The 24419-nt window shown below is 39.6% G+C and overlaps 1 protein-coding gene across 3 annotated transcripts in view; it reads left to right on the forward strand.

Moving 5' to 3' along the window:
- Nucleotides 1–9559: 9559 nt before the first annotated feature.
- fkbp15b (FKBP prolyl isomerase family member 15b) overlaps nucleotides 9560–24419 on the forward strand; it is a 42145-nt gene continuing 27285 nt past the window's right edge. For 2 of the 3 annotated variants that reach the window (XM_030059862.1, XM_030059863.1), the window contains exons 1-12: nucleotides 9560–9761; nucleotides 16144–16247; nucleotides 16328–16406; nucleotides 17076–17145; nucleotides 17234–17308; nucleotides 18873–18971; nucleotides 21894–22043; nucleotides 22162–22230; nucleotides 22740–22883; nucleotides 23785–23939; nucleotides 24029–24077; nucleotides 24182–24298. In XM_030059862.1, the coding sequence (XP_029915722.1) occupies nucleotides 9712–9761; nucleotides 16144–16247; nucleotides 16328–16406; nucleotides 17076–17145; nucleotides 17234–17308; nucleotides 18873–18971; nucleotides 21894–22043; nucleotides 22162–22230; nucleotides 22740–22883; nucleotides 23785–23939; nucleotides 24029–24077; nucleotides 24182–24298 (1161 nt within the window). In that variant the 5' untranslated portion in view covers nucleotides 9560–9711. The remainder of the gene's footprint in view (nucleotides 9762–16143; nucleotides 16248–16327; nucleotides 16407–17075; nucleotides 17146–17233; nucleotides 17309–18872; nucleotides 18972–21893; nucleotides 22044–22161; nucleotides 22231–22739; nucleotides 22884–23784; nucleotides 23940–24028; nucleotides 24078–24181; nucleotides 24299–24419) is intronic. The other variant, XM_030059864.1, reaches the window with a different exon arrangement.

The raw sequence follows: 24419 nt of genomic DNA on the forward strand, positions 1-24419 counted from the left end.
GTTGAGTCTAATGCAGACAACTTTATCGCGGTGATGGAATACTGGTGTGAAAAAAGTTCTCTCAACGTTCATTTTCATATCATAGTGGAAAAAAATGGAAACAGTGGCCTGTAAAAGGGATAAAAAATGATAAAGGAGTTCTAAAATGTGATTTTGAGAAAAGATCACCAGAAATTAGTGGTGGGAATCACCAGAGGCGATACAATATTATCATGATATTAAGTCATGATATGATAGTATTGCGGAAGAGGAATTTCATCCAGCTTTACACTTGGTGTTTACTGACAGGCCACATGCGTTGCGAGGTGCGCTGTATTCACATTCATCAGAGAAATTTTTCACCCCAAATTTGTCCATCACTTCAGACGACAGAGAAGGTCACTTCAAAGCAGGGGCTGAGTCACAGGGGCAATACAGGCCCGGGACCGACAAATGCACCAGTTGTAAAACTTAACAAGGTGTGAATGCCCTCTGGGTGCCCTATGTCTCCACCAGGCAAAAGCAGCCTGTGGAAGTCCTTAGCAGCCTGCTCTACACTGCAAAAAATGGCTTTTCTGACAAGTGACTGAGTCATAATATCTCACTTACATTACATTCACCAGGGTCAGATTTTGGTCTACATGATCTATACTCCAATAAATGTCCTCTGGATTGAAATGGCCAATCAGATTCCGTGTTCGGTTATGCAGTTTCATAAACAACAGCTCTGCTTGACAAGTACAAAATGGATGAGAAACTGATTACAATTATTCAAAACTTCCTCCATCTCTGCAACTTTTATTTGAAAGACAACAAAAACATCTCAAAAACAATATTTGGACAGCTACACCCGTTGATAAGGTTCACGCAATAAGCTCTGAAATAATTTTATTAAAGCACCATACCAGTGATTCTTCATGTTTAGCAGAACATCTTCAGAATGTACTCAGCTGAAAACATTGTATCCAGCCATTTGTTTCGATTCATTCCACTACAATGTGAAAATGAACTTTCACCAGACTTTCTTCACACCAGTGTTCCATCACCATAATGAAGTCGTCCACATCAGTTTTCTTAAAAGCAGCAGCACTGTTGTGTTCTGATGACATGAAATTTGGCAAAGTGAAACGTCTCTTTGCTGGAAAATAGTCCCTGGGGAAATATTTCCTTTACATAGTCAATCATCAGCTCCATTGTTCATGCAAAATATTATAAGGCTGGTGTTTCATCCTAAAATTTATATTTGATCATTTATATTTGATTATTTATTTTGATCTTGATTCCAGGTTGTTTCAAGAATTTTCCTGAAGAGACATATAGCTTTGAAACAAGTTCAACCATCCACCTCATTTCAACCTATTGCTGCTTGGTTTAATGAAATTCTTTAAGCCCTGGGCAGGTTTTAGCACTTGGTTTAGTCAGAGAAAAAAAAAGTTCCTCTGCTGAGGTGATATTTTTACAGTGCAGCAGCTCTTGGGAGGGGAGGGGGGGTTGTTTGGAAAAGAAACATCAGGTGGCTGGTTGGACTGCTGGGCCCGGACACTTCTCATTTATCTGTGCATTTTGGAATTATGTTGTCGACCTCTTCACCTTGCTGCCATTTGTGTCGCCCCCCCAGTTCTGTTGGGGCAATCAAACTCCTCCACACATAGCCAAGCACAGTGACCCCCCACCCCACCAACTTCAAGCTGCAGTGTCATCTACAGTTCGGTGCAAACTCAGTCTTTCCTTATGTGACACTCACATACACACACATACCCACACACACACACACACACACACACACTGTGGGACAAAACATGGAGAGACATGCCCTTACTGCAGTGGTCTCAAATGGTGGGCCATGGTCCAAAAGTGGATGTCTACTTGATTGAGCGGACCACAGAAACGTGTCATAAATAAATAAATGCATACATATATACATTGATAACTTATAATATCAGGTTATTAGGTGGTTATTATTTATAGATATTATTATTACCACATTATTGCAGTATCGACCTTATTCTGGAATGTGGAATTAAACAGTTGGTTGAACTTTTTTTGTGCCACACTTCCTTTTGATGGCTCCCTTGCTAACTAGCTTGACTGGCTTATTTGAAAATGTTGTAAAAATCAACCAGTTGCTGTGTTAGCTGCTCTGGTGAAATGTGAGGGGAGTTAGCCAGTGACTGGAAGTGCCTGACTGGAAGTCTCACACAAAACTGGCTTTGTCTGTATTTCCGTTGAAAATAGGCGAACAGAAAAAACAGTTTTGGGGACCTTAATTAATCTCCAGTTGCTGTTGTAATGTCTTTTTATTGAACTGCTTTTATGCCCATGTTGCACTTTCTTGTTTACTTGTTGTTTTAACAGTACATAAAGACACTGTTGCACTTTTGATTTTGCACACAAAACATGAAATGACTCATACGTTAGTCTATGTGTGGACTGTAACTTAGTGACAAGTGACAAATGTTGACCCTGAAGCTTGAGCAGCTGAGAAACACACTGCCTTTCTGTATTTCTGATCCATTTAATGATATTCTTACAAAGGGCAAAGCTTTGATTTTGATGTGATTTGTTTAGACAGACGTATCAACTCTGTCTCATGGGGGTTTGTGCGATAGTAACAAAATTTAATCTGCAGATTTTAGTCCGTGGATATAAATTGTACTTTTTTCATGCATATGGACAGAAATTAAATTAGTGTCCATGAGCACGAATTTGCCTTTTTATGCATATGGGCACAGATTTAATTTGTGTCCATGCACTCATGCACTGTTCAGGGTCAGAGAAAGGTTAGGGTTAGGCATAAAAACCATTGGTTAAGGCACTTAACCCAGAAACTGGACACGGTCTATGTAAATGACCACTGATATTGCCTTGGTCTCAAACTGAGTCTGAGTGACAATCGCTTCAACTGACTCATCCACCACCCCATCTACTGAGCAAGCTCTTAATACAGACTTAGTGACTCTTTATACTACATCATGATACATGGTACGGGCATGAATTATACCTCCAGCTGAAATACATTACTTTTGATGTCTTGATGACTGTCACAAAAAAGGACAATTCGTGTCCATGGACACAAATCTATAGATTCAATTTTTGTGCTATACCTATATCTCAAACTGCTGTGAGACCAGGCTGGAACATTGTGGCAAAAAACTTCTCCTCTTACAAAAATAATTAAAAAGCCTTAATTCAAGTGGCCACATGATTCTTCAATATTAACAGACACCATGCCTCAGCCATAGGGCTCTAAAGATGGTCAGGAAAAAAACATGGCTGTTTAGTCCTCTCATCCCCTTGTTTCTAAGGACTCTAACATTATTAGTTGTCATCGTGATTCTTTGTAATGATGTGTCTGTTTTCTTGTTCATCTTTACAGCCCTGATGAAGGCCTATGGCTGAAACATGTGCTTTACTCTTTATTCTCTATTCTTTATTCTTTATTCTTTACCTTTTATTTGGATCCCCATCAGCTTCCAGACAGTGGTCGCTAATCTTCCTGGGGTCACATGCAAAAACAGCAACAATAAAAACAATAATAAGCAATCAGCAATAATTAAAACTATACTGTATCAATAACACAAAAAGACAACAGCAAGCCAAATATAAAGATCAGCAAATATGTAAAATAATGTAAAACAAACAAACAAACAAACAAACAAAAAAAAACCTGTAATATCTACAGGAAATTCATCAGTTTTTTGTTTTGTTTTAGTAACTTTTCAAAAGAATGCCCACTTTTAGTTGTCTTTAGTTGATACTGATGGAGAGAATATTCCAATTGGAAAAAGCTCTATAGAGAACAGTTCTCATCATACACTTAGCTGTTGGACTTGGCACCACCAGATGACCGGTGCGAGTTTTGACTCTCACGCCTATGATATGATCAAACACTATTTTATCATAAAAGAAGTGTGGGGTGTTATTCCAAATAACATTATGCATGAATGACTGAGGACAGAATTTTAATTTGACCTCCATAGTTCGCCATGACAATTGTTTGTGCATCTAACACACATTACCATGGAAAGAACGATGAAGAATCAATGTAGCTGCTCTATTCTGTTCCACAAGGTTTTTTTTTTTTTTTTTTTTCAAATGTTTCTCAGCAGCACATAACCAAATAATGGACCAAAAAGCAGTACTCCAGAATGAATGTTGGCTGTTTTTAATATTTTAGGACTGAGTTAGTCAGTTGAATAAAGCTTTTAAAATAATTTTAATTAGCCTTGGAAGTTTTTTTTTTTTTTTTTTTTTTTTTTTTTTTGCTGCATGTTCATGAAAAATCCTTACCAACAGATTGCTTCTTTTTAGATTTTACTATCCCAGTGCTCAGTCTCTCTCTCTCTCTCTCTCTCTCACACACACACACATACGCACACACACACACACACACACACACACACACTGTGAGACCATTTATGAAGAGACACATTGACACTGACAATGCTGCTCTCTTTATTGTACTATGCTACTTGTTTGCAATTTCAAACAGGTGATAAATAGGCATTTATATGCTTATACTATATGCCTATTCTCCTCCACACACAGCCAACCACAGTGAGCACACCACCCACCAACTTCAAGCTGCAGTGTCATCTACAGTTCGGTACAAACTCACACACACACGCACGTGCACACACACAGACACAGACACACACACACTCACACTCACACACACACACACACACACACACACACACACACACACACACACACAGTATTAAAATGTGCATTCATACTGTAATTATTCTTAGCAAGGAACATTTAGCTCTATACCAGTGGTTTTCAAAGTGGGAGTCCCCAGGGTTTCCTTGAGGGGCTTCCAAGGGGTCATTCCACTACAATTTTATTCACAAGAAATTGTTAAATACAAGAAATGTGTGACTGATTATTTTAATATTGTGTTTTAATCTTACCACTAGTCTATTTGTCAGTGCTAAATATAGCTTCTGCACAATTTAATACTTAACACTAACCAAAATATCAATCATGTCAGGTTCCTGAGGGCAAAATAACTTCAAATGGTGATACATGGTTTAATGAAAGTCAGCATGGGGGGGTCCAGAACATGAAAAAAATTTGAAAATGCCTGCTTTTGTGGCAACACATAAGCTGTCAGAAACCAACGGCAATCCCACATGGGCCTACGCACCAACCTTGACGGTCCAAAAATAGGGAGATTCTCCCATGGGTGGGTGTGGGGTGGCATCATCTCACGAATGCCTGCAACTTACTAAAATTACATATTACCATTTTAGCCCTAGACCACTCTTATGTCCTGCCCCCAATGCAAATCAGCCAATTATAGTTTAGCTGCGGTAAAAACAAAAAACGGGGTCCCGGCAGCAGAGACACACAGAGACTGATCAAAATCCGAGCCACATGCCTTCTCTGAACACACCTGTGTCAATGATCAAACCATGAGTTAACATTGCAGTTGGCTAATTTACAGTTTTTTTCAATTGCTTACACACATTTTCAAAGCTCTGTGTCTTTTTCTCAAAACTTTACACACAAATCCAAATACTGCTAACACAAAATGCAAAAAACACCCCATCTACTGCAAAATGAAACACAATATTCAAAATATTGTAAACACATCTCAAAAGCAAGCATTTGTCTCACATCACAAACACATCTCCCATTGTATCACATACTTGTGTATATCATTTACACACTGTTGCTCTAAATCTATAGCTCTTTTGTTTCTATGGATTTTCTTGATATATTGCCATATAAGAGTGAAAATATAGTAGCATGCAAATAGAAGTCAACACAAGCAATAATGGAACCAAAAATATTTAATTTTCTGAATAAATCAGTTGCTGTTGTGGATGCAGCATTGTACAGCATCAAAGCAAAGTACACACTAATGCTGACGGATTCCGAGAGACATACCGTGAAACAGAGAAGTGCAGTTGCTTTGACCATGACATGTTTTGACTCATCAGAAGATGCTGCACATTTTGATATGTAACATGAATGTTTGATTGAAACTGAGGGAACAAACACAAAAAGAAAGAAGTGTGTAAAGCTAGTTTCTTTGAGAGGTGTGTTGTGGACATGGTGGAGCTGCCTTTATGAAGGTTGGTATGTAAAAAGTAGAGGTCAGATTGCTATGACTTTTACAAGACGCTGAAAATATACCTACAGTTAGGTCCATAAGTATTTGACAGTGACACAATATTCATAATTTTGCCCTTGTACACGACCACAGTGGACTTGAAATGGGGTAATAAAGACATGACTGAAGTGCAGACTTTCAGCTTTCATTTAATGGGCTGAACAAAAATATGGCAGTAACTGTTTAGGAATTACAGCCAGTTTTATACACTGTCACCCCATTTTCAAAGGCTCAAAAGCAATTGGACAAACTATATATAACATATATAGCTATAATTATAAGCATTATGTTCAATATTTGGAGGAAAATCCTTCACAGTCTATGACTGCCTGAAGTCTGGAGCCCATGGACAACGTCACCAGATTCTGAGTTTCCTTCCTTGAGATGCTCTGCCAAGCCTTTCCTGCAGCTCCTTCAGCTGCTGCTTGTTCGTGGGTCTTTGGGCCTTCAGTTTGGTCTTCAGCAGGTGAAAAGCAGGGTTAAGTCTGCACTTCAATCACGTCTTGATGACTCCATTTCAAATCCACTGTGGTGGTGTACAATGACAAAATTATGAATACTTTGTCACTGTCTGAATACTTATGGACCTAACTATATATAACATGTGTATGTTTGTTTAAAACTGCAGGAACAATGAGTAGCCTTTAGTGACAGTAACACCAGACTTGCCTCAGCGTCACTCACCACTGTTGCCTGGGGCCCCTTCTCCCTGCTGCTGCCAGGCCTGAGCCAGAGGGACCGTCAGGCACGGCCTCCAGGATCTTCTTCCTGTCCACCCCAAAAATCTGGGGGCTCCTTGAGGTGTCCTTTAAGGTCTTCCAGGGGGTCCTCAGCAAAATAGGGCTAGTTTAAATGCTTGTGAAACATGTCTGAGTTTAGCCTGAGGCTTCGTTCAAATGCCTTTCACAAACATTTAAACAAAAGAAATCTGATCCATCATAACTGATCTGACCTTTACATATATCATTTTAATTATTACAAATATAGTAGAAATGTCGTTTTCTTGTCATTTTTAAAATGTCATTGTCATTTTTAAACATCTGTTTTTAGAGGGTTTTTTTCTTACACCGAGACAATTTCATAATAAAAGACAAGGCAAAATGTCTTTTCATATCAGAGTCCCGAGGGAAAAATCACTTCAAGTGGGGATCCGGGTCTTATAATGAGTCAACTTGGAGGTCCAGAACATGTAAAAGGTTGAAAAGCCCTGCATTTCCTCAGTGATTCAATAACAGCATCTCCATTGTGGTGACTTAACATTTCTTACTCACACTCCAACTCTGAGTTGTTTTTTTCATCTACTCTTGAGTGAATAACGTTAAAAGTAAAAGTCCTGTGCTGTGTGAGCTCACCCACCCCTCTCATTCCAGAAAGCCTTTCATAGCCATGTTGCATAGCTGAGTGACTACTAAGATATATTTCCACTGAAGTGAAATTTGTGAAGTGGTTTTGTGAAATTACTTCATATTACTTGATGATGGGACACAATGGCTTTTTTTTTTTTTTCTAAGATTTTTGTTTCAGTAGGCCCAAACTACAAGCAGGAACATTTTAATTTCCCAATGACTTCATTCCCTAGATCAGACACACACACACACACACACACACAGAGCTAATGGCTAAAGAAGCTAATTGCACTCCATGGACACCTAGCAGCACAAATGAACCTGCTGCTAATGGATGGGACCCATCCAGAGGGGCTGACACAAGGTCAGACAGTCCTGATCATGAAAGACCACCAAAAGGGAACAATCCCATCCAACTACCAATAACCTGCCTCTCAGCAACATGGAAGCTGTCAGGCATCATAGCTGCTAAGATGAGTAGGCACATGACTCAATACATGGGCAAGGCCCAGAAGGTAATTGGCAGCAACACCTGAGGGCCCAAACACCAGCTACTGCAAGGCCATGACTCCAACCTGTGCACTGCCTGGATTGACTACAAGAAAGCCTAAGACTCAAAGCCACACACATAGATACTGGAATGCTTGAAGAATCAATAGGACCCTAAGAGATTTCATCAAGATAAGATCAAAATTAACTTTATTGTCCCACAAAGTGAGAAATTTGTCATGGGCTCTTCACCCATGCTACAGCCTTTAAGAAGACAGCAATCAGCATCATACATTTAACATCAAACAAGAGCTAAATAGACACAGGGATAAATGAGTTTCTAAAACCTGTTCGGTCTACAAAGCGGAACTCTGAACCTCTTGCCAGAGGGCAGCCGTTCATAATCTGAATGTGGAACATATGATGGGTCATTGATGATCTTATTAGCCTGCTTCAGAGTGGCCTGTTCAAAAATAGTCTTCAGGGATGTGTGATTTTTACCACCCATTTTTTTCCACGCAGTCTGAATAATTTGCATCCATGTACTTTTGAACTGCACAGACAGGTTACCAAACCATGCTGTGACACCACACCTGATCAGGCTCTCTACGACAGCCTGATAAAAAATAAACTTTTGGTCAACATCATGAACTCTCAATGTAGGAAATGCAATTGTTTTTGTAATCTGCAACACAGGCTGTCTACATATGTGCTCCAGGTGAGAGAAGAACTCAATGAACTCAAGAACTCAATGGGAATGTGGAGGACAACGGCATTGGAATGTCATTCAGATTGGAGACGTGTGGTAGGATCATATCAAAGAGGTGCAAGATGGCCGCAACTGAAGGGGTTGAACTACCTGAGGGCAACTTAGCATACGTGCAGGACAGCTACAAATATCCAAGCTATTAACACCAACACAGTGCCACGGATCAGATACCCCGCTGGTATAATATCCTGGACACAGGAGAAGATAGAGGCCACTGATATCAAGACAAGGAAGCTCCTCACCATGCACGGAGGGTTTCACCCCAGGTCCAGCACCTTGAGGCTGTACACTAAGAGGAAAGAGGGAGGCTAAGGACTGGTTAGTGTCAGAGCCACCGTCCAGGCTGAAACAACAAAGATCCAGCAATACATCAAGAAGAAGGCCCACAGTGATGACCTGATATATCTATATCTATGTGTGTGTGTGTATGAGAGAGAGAGATATGTGTCATATATACACATTATATAGGCACCTTTCACAAGAATTTAATATTTGACAAAAACCAAAATATTCCTTGATATAAGGATCCCTGTAAGGCAAATGGGGGCCTCCACCTACAGTTGATTAACTCTCTGCAACCAACTATAACTTAATACGAAAACCTTCTCCGATATGATATTTTCCCGATCTTTTATCGGGCAATTCCATGGAAGCATGGCCATAATATTTTCTCTCGCCTTCACTGGGATATAGTGTGCGCCTGGCTCCCCTCCACACGGAGGTCAGGCGCATGGTTTTGGTGGCCTTTGGTTCGTGTCAGAAAACAAGCTTGGAAGCCCCAGACACGTCAAAGGTAAATAAAAGAAAGACAATGGCTCCCTCTAGTGGCCATTAATGCAATTTGAATGGGAATCAGGTGGAAAGTCAGCTGATTGTACCACAAACAGGAAGGGACCTGCAGAGGAAATCATAGTTCAACAAACAAGGCAAATAATAATACCAGCTCAGTTCTACTTATGTTTTATATCAAAACCAATCGCGAGCGAGTGGAAAATTCATAAACCATGTTTGGCGGAGACGATGAAGATGGGGATTTTTTGTCTCCCACTGGGGGGTGAGTGTCATTTCCCAGCCAACCTAGCTAATGGTCTTAGCATGAGAGCTAACTTTAGCTTGCCACCATCTAGCTGAATAGCTAACGTTAGCTAAATGTTTTCGTGTGTTAGGAGAGGTATGCTACATTGCATTTACAAATCTGTCAACTTAATGTGACCTTTGGTATTTGCAAAGGTCATGCCTGGTAAAATAAAACTTAAGATTTTTAGAAGTGTTTATATGGTTCCCTCTAATTCGGCATATATTAAATCCACAAAAACATCAGTTTCAATAAAATATTAACATTGAAAAATTCATCAGCGTTTATTCGCATAATCCAGTTCCAGCGAAATGACACTGTGGAGGGCGGCAGCGAGCAGCGTCAACTTAGCCAAAAAAGATTACAAAATTCAGAAATAAAGTGCTGCTTGGAAGATGATAAGTATGCCGAATTGCGAGTAGATCCTAAAGATTTGTAAACCGTCTTCATTAGCGTTCTGGCCGGTAACTTTAAGTACTTGGATAGGCAAGGCAGCTTTCCATCACAGGTTTTGAAAGGGGTTCCGTTGAACGCTCTCTCTGTATGAGGAACGCACCGGTGTTAGCTAGCACTTAGCTTATCTCTTCACTGTTCCCAGTGCGTAGCTTGCAATACAAAGTCTAATAATTGAGTGGAGGAAAAATTTGAAGCAAACTAATAATTGGCTGGTTCATGGAATGTTACATCAAGTCACATGTTATTAAGATTGATATGTAGATGTTTTCACATGGAGTGCACTTTTGGTTCGGTCTCTAGCCCAGCCTGATGAATTATCACATGTCTCGATATGTGCTCTCACTTTGACACCCGTTGTCTATTTATACAGCTAAGTAGTTTCCATGAAAGACGCCTTTCAGACCTCTGTGGTCATGATACGTTCAGGGATTGAGGTTTAAGGGCTTCATTGAAGTTACAGTTCACATTTATGTTGTAGACATTTACCCTTTGCTCCCATGTCCATGAACCTACAAAGACTGAGTTGGTGTTTAGTGTTAGTGTATTGCCCTCATAACAGTCCGGTCTCCTGTATGGAGTGAATTTCATACCAAAACGCACAAAGGTTTGATATCTGAATGCTGCCTCGTGCATAGGCAAACACACTAATTACATTTACTCAAGTTACTGTAACTAAGTAGCTTTTTGTGTACTTGTATGTTTTGGAATATTATTTCAAAGTCAGTAATTTTACCTATATTTTTGCTTAAGTACTATACTTAACTACATTTTAAATCCCTTAGACTAACACTGTGCATTGAGAAAGTACTTCATGATTTACCATGCCTAGTTGGTTTCCCTCCCAGCTCATGACACTGCTGTAGTATCTCCAGCCTTCTATGTTAGTACTGTTCTGATCAGAGACCTATCAGTCTCACGTTCCATTACATTCATCTTTTCATACTCGGATCTTCCTTTAATGTGCAGACAAAAGGAGGATGACTGCCAGAAATGTTGAGGTCCATGTTGCGCTGATACTCATGGCGATTACTAGTTATCAAGACACAGATAACCGATATTTGTGGTCCATTTTCATTCATTTCATTCATAGTAAATTTGAAAATTACAGCATCAGAATTTACAGTGTTAGAAATTGCCAGCACAAACATTGCTTTGAATTAGCAAAATAGAAATATATGATAAACATTTTTTTGGCTTTATATTTTCCAAATCTAATGGGGACAAGTGGGTAAACATGAAATTACCATGATGGTATTGTTTCAATATTCTGTACACACTTTGTACCTGTTAGTGTTTCTTTGGGGTTAGTTTGACCCCAGGCTGTTTTAGCTGTAGAAAACATGTAAGAAATGTCAACATTTTACGCACTTTTGTTTTAGTTGCTTTGGAAGACACTGAGGAACTAATGGGGGGAGGATATATGAAGAGTTCATTTGCAAAAACAGATAAAAGCCATCCTTAAAATGAATACACCTTTTTCAGTGATACTGCTTGGAGTACACACACACACATATATACACACACACACACACACACAAGGCATGATTTAAGATAATAAACATTATGCTAGGCTAAATAAACATATAAAAAATAGAAGTAAATATAAAGTAAATTGTAATAAAATTCAAAAAAGTTTGAAAAGGTTTAATAAATTCAAATGGAGATATCTGTTTTTGCAAATGAACTCTTCATATTTTATTTAAAGGGTTATTTAGGTCATCAAAAATGTTAGTAAATTTGAAGGTAACAGGAGGGATGAAATTATTAAATCAGTGTGAAAAAAGCAAGAATACAAAAAATCACCAGAAAATTAGGAAAAAAGAATATTAGCAAAAATAATTAATTAAAAAAATAATTTAAAATATAAATAAATAAAACAAGAAATTAAAATGATATATGTGAACTTCAGATCAGTGATACTGATGTACTGATCATCTTTCACCATTGAAATCCAACTTAGTGTTTTTTGTCTCTCTGTAAAACCAAATTAATTTTAAATGCAGTGCAAAGGGAAATGAAAATTATAGCTATATCATCAGAAACATTGCCCAGTCCACTTGTTTTGTTCCGCTTGCTTTCCAATGGAGAGGTGTAATCTGAGTATTTTTCACATTGGCCATCATGTACATCAAAATTACTATACCAAGTATTAAAAAATTCTGAATATCAGCCAGGATGATATTGATTGATGCCTAGTCCATACCATCGCTCACATGTCCTGAGTTACTGAGTTGTAGCATTCTGCTACATTCTAGCGGAAGAACAAGCTTTCATTGCTTGAAGTTATTTTTATTTAAGGATGGCTAATATGTTGCCACATAAGAAAACAGCCTTCTGTCTTCTCTGATAACAAGCAGGCAGTGGCTGGTTTACATGCTGTGGTCTGCTTTTATTTGAGCAGTGTGAAAGCTGACTGAAGTAAACGAATGAAGAAACAATAAATCAAATGACATGTTAATCCAGACCATGCAAACACACTATTCAGTGTGAAAGTGACCTTCCTGACATATGTGCTGCTTGGTGCATTGTGTGTTTCTATGGTATGTATTCACCGGCTATGTATGCTGACTTATAAGCACAGACCCATTAAACTGGTGGATTTGTGAATGGCGTTTGCGTGATGTTCTCTTGTGCAAGGAGAAGGGAGAGCATTGTCTCAGGTCTAAGGACACTCCAACAAAAGCTATGGCTGTTGAGGGACCAACTGGATGTTTGCAGGAGTGACACTGCCGTTATGGAACTAACTAGCTCAGGGGGTTTTCAAACTTTTGTTCTAGACCCCAGGTTTTCTTTCAATAACACATGGACCCCCATTGGACGGGATTTTGTCCTCTAGGGACCCTTATATCAAGAGATACTTTGTTTTGTGTTAAGTATGTGTCTCAGTGCCTTTCTCAAGAATTTATACACAAGAAATCTGACATCAATCCAGGATCACTTATGTGGTATCTAAATATAGCATTTTTATACTTATAGTTATGGTTGGTATGGTTTTAATTGATTTTTTAATTGAGTTTTCTCATTAATTGTCACATTTCAAGTTTCAAGCTAATTTCCTGGTAATTTTCTTGTAATTTGTGTTTCTTTCTTTTTTTAACAATGTTCTGGTAATGTTTTGCTAACTTGTTAATCGCCTTTTTCCCCAAGTTTTTGAAAGTAATCTAGCCAGGTTTCAAAGGCCAAACTGTTTTTGATGTCACACTTGAACCCTGACAAATCTTGGTAAGATCAAACCAGAAAGGAGAAAATGTTAAAATGATTACTTATACATTTTAGGAATGGGACAATTTCTCATGAATTAGATTATTGAATTACAGTGAAATTAAACTGCTCCTCATTTTTTTAGGACCCCTTGGGGGTCCCCAGACCCCACTTTGCAAACCACTGAACTAACTGAACGCTAAGCTTCCCTGCCACCCGATTATGAGGCATTCAGTTCCAGCTTCGCCACATTCTCAGACTGCCAACTGTGTTGTGCTCTGTAACATTGCATGACCAGGGTGTGTTAACAATGCTGCTCATATGAGCTGCCGGAATAAGAAGCCTGTGAAGGGTTTGAGGCAGGAGGGTTGAGCGTCGAAAAGGAAGGGGGGCAGGAGTTGTTATGGCGGCTAATTCCTCTCACATGTTGCTAGTTAGAAGAGTAAGGTGAGGGCTTCTGCCACAGTCCATCTCTGCTTAGTGGAAACCCCAACACGGAACTGGGCCTCCAGAGCTCTTTTTTCTTCTGCTATGCTGTTGAATTTGCCACGTTGGTGTGACGACACCGGAGGACTAGAGGTCAGGTATTGTGGAGGACAGCAGCGTCAGGATCTACCTCAGAGGGATTTTAGGTGGCTGTCTCACACATGCAAACAGACTGCCCCTCCTCAGAGCAGTTCCTGGCCGTCGGAGACGAAGGCCTCAGGGCTTTCACCGGGTCTGTTCTGGGAGACACCAATGACTACCTGTGGAGGGAGTTCCATGGGTCAGTACAAGTCTGCTGTGGAGGTTTGCAGGGCTTCGCTGCACTGTCTCACTTTGTCATCTTTCCTAGACTGCAAAAAATCTCTGCCTTTTAAAGGCAGACTATGCAGTTTTAAAGGAGGGCACACAAGTTTGTTTATTGATGTTAAGGATGAAGCTGAGGAAGGATAAGACCTGTCAGGTTCATGCCAAGACTAATAATCCAGAGAATTTATGGAACACTTTTAAGTGCCTGTCCTGAATCTAATGTTCTGATGTCAGATGCACACATAAGCGTAATCGATGGAGCAAAATTCTGTAAAAGAGATGCCTTAGGCATTTCTAAGTTGTGTTCTTTTGAGAATTGAGTGGCGTTCATCATTCTTTTGAAGCTGCGTAGTCTGCATGTAACAAGCCATTTAGTTTCATATTCAGTGTCAAAAATCCTGTTTTCCTCCAAACAAGTGGGAAAAATAGCTGATGGAAGGATGAGATAATCCCACTTGTCTCCAGTGCAGTTTCACATGTCTCAGGATTCTTTATGGGAACAAGTATAAATATGTTGAAACACAGCAGAATAAGGCAGAACAGCCTGCTAGGACTGCGAAAATGGCACTTGATTCAAGAGAAGTCTGGGAAGAGCTAGGTTAACATTTGAAACAAGTGGTGTTATGTCATCCCACCGGCAGGTTTTTTACATTGACTTACTAAGATGGAGATTTTTTTTTGCAGTGGAGATGGCTTCCACATTGAGGAAGCAGGGAGTGTACATCGAGCCAAGCAGTTTTGATCCTGAACTGACAAAATGACAGCAGTTCTGGTTTCTCGTTTTCATGCAAGTTCTGGTTTTCGTGCAAGTTCTGGTTTTCGTGCAAGATTTGGCTCTTACTATTTATATTTAAACACCTAGTTTTGTTTAAAGAAGTACTTCTAAGCACTGGGCTTTTATGTAGATCATAATGTTTTGGTCCTTGATGGGCTTCCATGGTAGGGGCTCAGCAAAATGAGGAATACTTTAATTTCATTGTAATCTAATTCGCTACAAATTGTAACAATGCAGAAAATGCATTCTCTCTGGTTTAATCTCACAGAGATTTTTCAGTGGTCAAGCATGATATCTAAAAAATTCAACTCTTTGAAACTTTGAAACAAATTTACATGATTTCTTTCAAAATCATGGGAAGTGATTAGCAAATTAGCAAACAATTATCAGAAAAACTATATGAAAATAAATTATAATAAGAATATTTGCAAGAAAATTAGACTTAAAACATAGCAAAATAGCATTAAAAAGTGCAATGAAACTATATATGTAATTATATATTTTTAAAAATTTAAATCTCAGACCAGTGATGGTTTGTTTGATGTCAGATTTCATATGTTAAAATGCTTGTGAAAGGTGTCTGAACATAAACACCTTTCACGAGCATTTAATACTTATCACAAACCAAAATAGCCTATGTTTTGATATAAAGGTCTCTCTAGAGTAAAAGCACTTCAAATGGCCTGCAGCTTACTGAAAGTCACCTTGGGGGTCCAGAACATGAAAAAGGTTGAAAATCCGATCATCTGACTGTGGTGGTGCACAGTGTAGAGGAAACACTATGTTCTATTGTGCAAATAGGGAGTACAGACTATATTCAAGCCCATTGTCTTTGTGACTTTTAAACATGCAAGTGGATAAAAAGGGTGTTAGGAAATGCCAAAGTGTGGTAAGCAGCTACTGTAACTGTTGAAATCCCTTGAATCAAGATGAAAGGCTTGTCAGAGAAGCTTTGCTGTTGTGTGTGGGAAGGAACCTGATGCCCAGTCAGTGGTTGTTTCAAAGATCAAGACATTTTTCTGCTATGCACCCAGCCTCAGAGTGGACATCTCACTTAATCACACATTTCATGGAAAGCGGACTCTGAGCCATAATTGGTTTTGTAAGAGAGACCTAATCTTTTACATTGCTTTTCAGAGCCAAGTTGGCTTCTTTGTTTGGAATGGACCAGGCTGCCAGTCATGGGAATGAGTCGTTCCAGTACACAGCACCTAAACAGCCCAGAAAGAACTCAAACCCAGGTAAGACTCTCAGACCGCTGTCAGTTTAGATATTACCTTTACAAGGGATCTGATCTGAACTGCCTGTTTCCGCTTCATAGTCCCATCTGCCCAGAAACCAGCTGTGCCCCCTGGAGCTCCTGCAGTGGTATTCGCTACGGCAGTCCAAGCCTTCAGATAGTGAGTGACCTGCTGTAAATATTTGAAACTCTCTTCACTGTTACTTTAAGTAATTCTTTTTGCCTTTTTGCCAAGCAACCAGTCAAATATGAAGCTTGATTCGCAGTGTATTTTTCAGCTGTATGTACTGTACGCACAGTAGTGAACTGGAGATTCATTTGTTACAAGGATTAATAACAGGTCATCATATAAAATGTGAATGCACTCACACAGCAGAAAAACACACTTTTTCAGGTTGAATTCATTTTTCATGATGCCCTAAAATCATCCCCAGGCTGAGAACCACGCTGCAAAACATCACCATCTCAACAAGTCTTATATTCAGTCTTAAAATCTTATTTTCCAGAAAACAAGTGGAAAAAAATCTTTCTTGGGAACAAGTATAAATATGTTGACAAGATCAGCCTACTGGGATCAAGACAATGACACTTGATTCAAGAAAATTCTGGAAACAAATTGATTAGCGTCGGAAGCAAGCAGGATTATCTCATGTCAGTGGCAGATTTTCTTCCCTTGTTTGAAGAAAAACAAGATTTGAACACTGAAGATGAGGCTAAATGACTTGTTACCAATTCACTTATTTGCAGTGCACTGCCTGAAACTCATTTGAGTGAAAAACTGCCAAGCAGTATACTGTATGCTTCACTCTTACTTCTGTCTTGTGTATAGCATTAATGGACAGTATGTGAAGCAAGGAAAGCTGGGTGCAGCGGTGCTGGGCACCCACACAACAAAAGAGGTTAGAGCTTTTGCTAATTGGTCAGCCGTTTGAGATTTTTGGACTGTCTTTTGATTTCTGTGAATAACACACTTCTTCTCTCGTGCAGTACAAGCTGCTGCTGTACATGAGCCAGCAGAAACAAGTGACCACTGCCAAGATTCATGTCGGCTTTGTTTTTACGGTGAGCAAAGATTGGAATGATGTTAATACATGTGGAGAGATAGATATTCTGATAAACTGCAGGAATCTTAGTCTCCACTTTGAGGCTTCCTGCGGAAAGCCATTTAAATATTTGTGTGTGACATATGTGGAATTTTCATTCTAGAAGGGTTGCCACGCATCCTGAACAACCTGGAAATTTATAGACAAGTTTTCAAGTCATGGAAAACACCTAGAAAATTTGAAAACTGGTAAACTGTCTTAGAAATAGCGAGATCCTGGAAAATTATTCAGTTCAGCTGAGATTACATATTCCAGTGTTTTCCTCAGCCCACATTATTCAACCTCACCACCCTGTTCTGGTGCCCAATATTACCCAACTGCCATGTTTTGACATACTGCAGTCACATTGGTAAGAAAGGCCAAACAGGTCAAAAACGAGTGAAACCAACGCTTTGATCAGCACGCCATTGACAAAACATTTGCACATTGTTAGCATGTTTTTTTCTTTTCATTGCAAATACGGATATTGGAAAACAAAACAAAAAAATATAAGACTAAAGTAAAAAGATACAGAAATAAATGTGGATAACGTTCACCCCTTTGGCACATAGTGGTCACTACAGTGGACAGCTGTTTAAAGGCATTTTCTCCTAAATGCAATGGTTTCTATGGTGGAATTGCATATCAGCTGTTAGAATGTTCCAATTATTTATTGTTATTTTTTGGGTACACTTATGACTGTTTGGCTGGTCAAGCTCTATATGCCGTGTTGGGTTCATCTACTAATGTAACCTGCTAAATGTGGGTATTTTTTGCCTGTGGTTATCCCTGTAGGGTATCTACTGAACCGAAGGTATGCAGTCTTAGATTGAAGATGGTCAATTGATTATTGTTACCTAATATATGTATGTCTTGATGTTGTGTTGGCTCATTGGATTTTTATGTGGCCCTATTTATATTTATTAAGAAGGGTTCTAATTATTTATTGATGAAATTCTGGGGTACATTTATGATTGGTACTTTACAGAGTTTTATTCATTTTTTTTTTTTTTTTTACTTGTTTAGCAACTACACCTTATTTAGGATGGCTTTCCATTGTCACCAACTGTTTGTCTGATGAAGGTCTAGTACAGACACCTTGCAAGCCAGACCATGTGTGAGAGTATATATGCAACTTTTAGTCTTCTTGTCTTTCTCATGAAATAGATGTGTGGAGTTCATTTCTGTTCTGAAAAATCTCACTGGTAAAATCAAATCTGTCTGTTTTTGCACACTTTTCTTCATCACTGGCTTGCGTAAATACTAAGTTAGAGATAGGGTTATTTGTAGCTATGTTTTATGGTGCAGCACAGTAATGTTTAGTTGTGTGTAAGTTGTTACTTAGTAGCCATTTACTCTACAACCAGATAAAGTTCTAATGTACACACAGCTGGAGCAACAGACCCATGTACCTTCTATCGAATAGATGATCCAGTTACATTTTGGAGTACCTTGTTGCATAACTCTGCATCACTCAAAGGCCTCTTGCCATGCCTTCTCTGTGTCATTGACCCATCCTTGCTCTCTCTCTCTCTCTTCTGCAGCTACAGCCGAATAACTACTGCACTTTTTATGATGACCAGCGGCAGAACTGGTCCCTAATGTTTGAATCTGAGAAAGCGTCAACAGACTTTTGCAAAGAGGTGAGCAACAGCAGAGGTAGACAGTTGTGTGGAATACTGAATTAGTGGTCTTAGTTTGTACTGGACCCCTAGACCTGTCTTACTTTCTGGTGGAATGTACCGCTAAATTGTTGCCTAGTTTCCAGACCTCTTGAATCTCACTGTAATTCAGTGGGGTCTGGCCATGTCTCTATTGGAGATGATTTACCAAAGTCAATACTTGTCCACCTATCGGCCAAGACGATTGGCCAGTGTTAAACCAATCATAGTAGATTAACTGGTTGCGTCATCAGACATCGCAGTTCCAGACCTCAGGAATTGCTTTGTAATTCAAAAATGCTGGTGCAATAATTCAAGAGGGCTGAATCCAGGCTAGCTAAATTGACTACCAATTTAGCAGTACAAGCTTCACTGTAGACTGGTGGCAAGAGGTATCCATCCAACAGCTAACTGTTTCCTAGCCTGAAACCTTGCCTGCTTACCACTCTTACTGCACCTCAACTGGAGTGAAAAACTGCAGGATAGAATCGCTCCAATTGACAGCACATCCTCTCGTAATGTAACAGTTGTGATTACTGGAAAATCATTTAAGCAATAAGTGTACTGCTAAGGGAATACTGCTTTGTAAGTCTAGAACAACTAGTAACAACCTTCATCTATGAACATGAATCAGTAGCACAGAATGATATGGATGTTCAAGGTCCTCCTGTGGAGCTACTCCCCCAGTAAATGTAGTGACTACAAGAGAACAACCTACTTTAAATTTAAAGTGAAATTGACCTCCTGGCACAAGGAAGTTTCCTGCACACTCTACTTGTCGGATCTACTTTCCAATTCAAATAGCCATTTTGTTTACATTTTTTAATACAATAAATGTGTTATTTTTGGGAGCTGTTTTGTCCTGAACGGAAAGAAACAAATACAGTTTCCTGGATTAGCAGTCCACAGGAGCATAAAACAAGTAATGAGGGTTTTTCTCCACGACGTGGACCCGATACAACCCAACATTGTAACAAAGTTAATTTTTGTTTTAAGTTACTTTAAATGCAGACTAAATTTATTTAAAGATGATCAAGCAATAAATCATCTGTTAATGGCATTATATAATTATAAATCATTAATCTAGACAGGGAGGAAGAATGGCTTTCTACCTATCTTAATTCCAGAATCAGAGCACAAAAGTATCAGGGAGGGTTGAAGACATGAATCAGCTCAAAGGTTGTCAAGGAGAGCCTCTGAGGTAAAATAATTCCAGTGTTGCCTGTCAATAGTCACAGGTTGCCTTAGAGTTTCCTAGACAGTCGCTTCTCTCCTTTTTGCCTTGTTCCCCTCTGAAAACACTTGGAAGATTCATATGTTGAGCACAGGCCTGCAACAATGCCAGAGGGGTGAACCAGGTTCATGGAGATCTTCTGAATGAGGGCGTGGCAGCAGCCTCTCAGCCTCTACATGGAGGACTAAAGAGAACTGAATCTGTGAAGCAGAAATTAGTGGGAGGAAGTGATCACTCTTTGTCTGCAGACAGGGACAAGTGACAATATTCAAGCGAAAGAAACTGTGGATGGAACCAGTTAGTCACTGTAGAAATGGCTCTCACCACAGAAACTTGCACTGTTACATTGACAGGCACACTGAGCATCTCCACCTGATTTCTTGTTTGACAAACAGACTGAGAAGGGCTCAAAGGTTAGAATGCGTCATTAACACTATGAGGGGTTGATGAGGTTTCATTCTTTTTTTGAATTGGATTGGAAAATCTTTATTGTCCCTGAGGGGCAATTTCAGTCAATTGGGGTTTAGCCAATATTGGCCTTGTGTTAAAAATCCAACATCAGCAAGTCAGGTGTCATTCACCTCTGAAATGATGGTGGTCCCCACTACTATTATTGTATCAGATGTCAGAGCAGTGAAATTGTTCCATTGTGGTCTTAGAGGATTTAACTCAACAGTCTGAAGAAAAAACTGCAGTGAATTCTGCCTCATCCAGTCTTGAAAGGAAGATTCCAAGCTGCAATCCAAATGTTCTTATCAAGCCTAATAAAAAGGTGTATGTGGAGCATATTGGTGTATGGATTCTTCCTCATAAGATTGTTTCTGCTTCAGTCCAGCACCCACAAAGGGATGTGCGTATTCCTCTTTCTTCTATTGATGTATTTAGTGTCCCAAGAGATTCTCAATGCAGTTTCAGAAGTTTTTTCCACCCTGGCTAGAATTTCTGGGTGAAATACTGAATCCTTGTCATTTTAAAGGCCCATCCCAATGAGTTTTCTTGTTAAGAGTAGACTAATATTTACAAAATGTATATACTTTTCTGCTAGTTTCCCTAGTCCCTAGGGAAATGTTTGCTTTGCACAGTGAATTCACTGTATGTAGAGCATACATCTAAAGCACTGTATAAAGCCGTGTTATCAGTTCTGTGGTTAACGAATGGTGAGAACTTTGTAATTTGTAGACAACAAACCTTATAAGATAGGTGTTAAATGATAGGTGTCAAAAATGATCCATTATGAAAATTATTCCATCCTTTCAATAAAATAAAAAAAAAAATGAGGGAATGACATAAATTTCTGTGCCGCAAATGACATGACAATGTGGAATTTGCATCATCACATGAGTTGAAATTGATCAACTCAATGGAAAAATTTGCAACCGTATTCTTGCGATTGCTGCACTGCCCACTAGGGGCTGAACCTTGCTGTCATGTCGCACTTCTGGCCACACCCATTCATCGATGTGGCAGCAGGTATTTTTAGCAGCTGGCAATGTCAAAGTACCTGCCGCCTCATCACCGACTGGGTGTGGCCAGAACTGCAATATGCCACTCTTTAAAGCTCTGACGTCGGTAGCTCCAGTTCTCAAATGTTGCTGTTATTATGAATTTCTGCCAGATGTTACTGTATGTTGTTATCAGTTGGTGACTACTTTTCCTTTGATGTGAATCAGGTGTGTTTGGCGAAAGCGAATAGCGCCCCCTCCCTAGATAGTGTGGTGGTTCAAGAACTGAGTCTGGGGGAGGGGCAGGCGGTGGAGAACGGAGACTCCCTAGAGGTGGGGTATACAGGCTGGCTCCTGCAGAACCACACCTTTGGACAGGTTACACTTTACTGCCATGATTTTTGCAAGTTGATGTATTTATATATTTAATGTCTTTTTCTTTCATTCCTGGTGTTGCATGATGGCACAGCACTCTTTGAATCTTCCCTGGTTTTAGGTGTTTGACTCAAGCCAGAGCAAAGACAAACTGCTACGACTGAAACTCGGAGCTGGGAAAGTGATTAAAGTGAGTTAGTCTTGTTTATGAACACAGAGTTTAGCCACTTGCACTGAATGTGAATAGTTGAGTATTTCTTAAAACCTATTCTTATTAACTTGTTTTGACTTGCTTGTATTTCATCTTTTGTTTTAGTCATCCACTCCTAATCTGGTGGTGTCTTTTTGCCAGTTTTAATTATTTTTTCATGAGTATGGTTTTATTGGTTTGATTAAATAAATTAGACCATAAATTAGATTGACATGAAACTTGCCATGCAGTTCCAGCTGTTAAAACAAATGATTTTGACCAGCAGCTTTGTGATGTATCATTCCCACCAGCAACACAGGTGGCGTTGATGGTATAACACAAATGAATCCGCTGACACAGACTAATTCCTAGTGCAGACATAGCTTTCATAATTTTAAATGTCTCGTCTATGCCCTGGCTGAATTAAATGTGAATGATGACATGTTTAGGTTGTTCCCCTGTTATTTCTGTTATTTTCTCATTTGTCTTTCCTCTCTATCTGTGAGCAGGGCTGGGAGGAGGGTTTGCTGGGAATGAAGAAGACAGGCCGTCGTCTCATGGTGATCCCACCCAACCTGGCCTACGGATCCAAGGGAGTTGCCAACCGAATCCCAGCTCACAGCACACTTATTTTCGAGACAGAGATTCGACGGGTAAGCACTCACCCAGATAATAGTGTATCAAATATTAAATAAAGATATGGGATCTAAGTTGCATCATTGAGCTTGTTTTAAAGTGCGGCTGATTACATTCCTCAACTCTTATTTCGTCACACTTATTTCTCTCTCCTTAAGCAAAATGCATATTGCCACAGATGTAACTTCCTTCTGCAATGAATGTCCTTTACAAATGACAGTAAATACATTGTTTGACTTGTTCTCCATCCCTGAGAAACCTAATGCTGCTGCCATGTCTTTAATTTTTGTTCTCTTCTTTGCTGGGTCTATAGTATATTTGTCCCCAGGTTCTTCTGTATTTTTATGGTCATCATGACATTGTTTCTTTTTCATTTATTGTGTTTTTATTGAAATTTTAAGTATATAACGTCCAAACCTCATCACATGTCAAAGATGATGGCATATTACACATTAAACAACATGAACACATACCAAAATGATGTCACCAGAAAACAAGCCAACCAGAATTGGCCCCGGTTGTTTTGTCACAACTGGACCACATCAAAAATTGACCAATCATTTAGTATCTTAAATTTGCATCAGCCAGCCCATGCTTTACAGTACCAGCCCTGTGGGCCAGCAGCCATTGTCTGTGTCAGGGAGAACACAGGGCCAACAATACTACCAGCCAATCAGCAGCCAGTGGGCTCATTAATAATGAATGAATGTCTCCAAAATGGCTTGTTAAATTCTAGGTCCACAAGACGCCCTGGAAATTAAGTCAATTAAGTCAATTTTTTCTTCTAATTCTCTTTTATGTAAAAGTTACAGTTGTGGTTTTTAGACAAGGGTTCATTATATAATAATACCCCCATCCCTCAAATAAGTCAGATTCAGATAAGGTGCCATCCTTTCAGCTGTCTGTTTGCGCTCTTAGGTGAAGTTTGCCAAGGACAGTGGGTCTGATCGGGCAAGTGCCAGCTCCAGAGACTCTGCTGCTACTTCCCCAGCTCCCTCTCCAGCCCCAAGCGTGGAGAACCTGGCCTCAGAGCTCCCAGCACAGACCACTGGCTCAGGCCCAGGCAGACCAGGGTGAGCTGAGGCAAAGCTGAGGTTAATAGTACTATCGTTAATTCTTTTGTCACATAAGTTGATTTGGCTCTGACCTTATTTTTTTTTAGAGAGCCACCGCTTCGTGCAAAGTCAAACTCCCTCAGTGAACAGTTGGCAGTGAGTAACCTCTTTCTTTCTAACGAAGCCCAAAAGTGAATCATTGTTTGCAGACACTTGGTGGCTGTAATAATGAACACTGGTCATTCTTTTCCAAACTCTAGAATCCAGATGCCACTAAAGCCAAGCTGATCTCTCGCATGGCAAAGATGGGCCAACCCATGTTGCCCTTTCTGACAGGGGTGGCCAGCCAACCAGAGTCCAGTGACTCTGAGCTTGAGGTGAGATGGAAGAATTCTGAATAAAGGGTTTCTATTGTATCAAGTCTTGTGACCCTGTTGGTTCTTATAGTCTTATTTGCATTGATGCCTGAAAGGAGAACCCAATAAGTATTTTTTTTTT

Source organism: Myripristis murdjan, chromosome 9 (genome assembly GCF_902150065.1).
Source record: "Myripristis murdjan chromosome 9, fMyrMur1.1, whole genome shotgun sequence".
Lineage (NCBI taxonomy): Eukaryota > Metazoa > Chordata > Actinopteri > Holocentriformes > Holocentridae > Myripristis > Myripristis murdjan.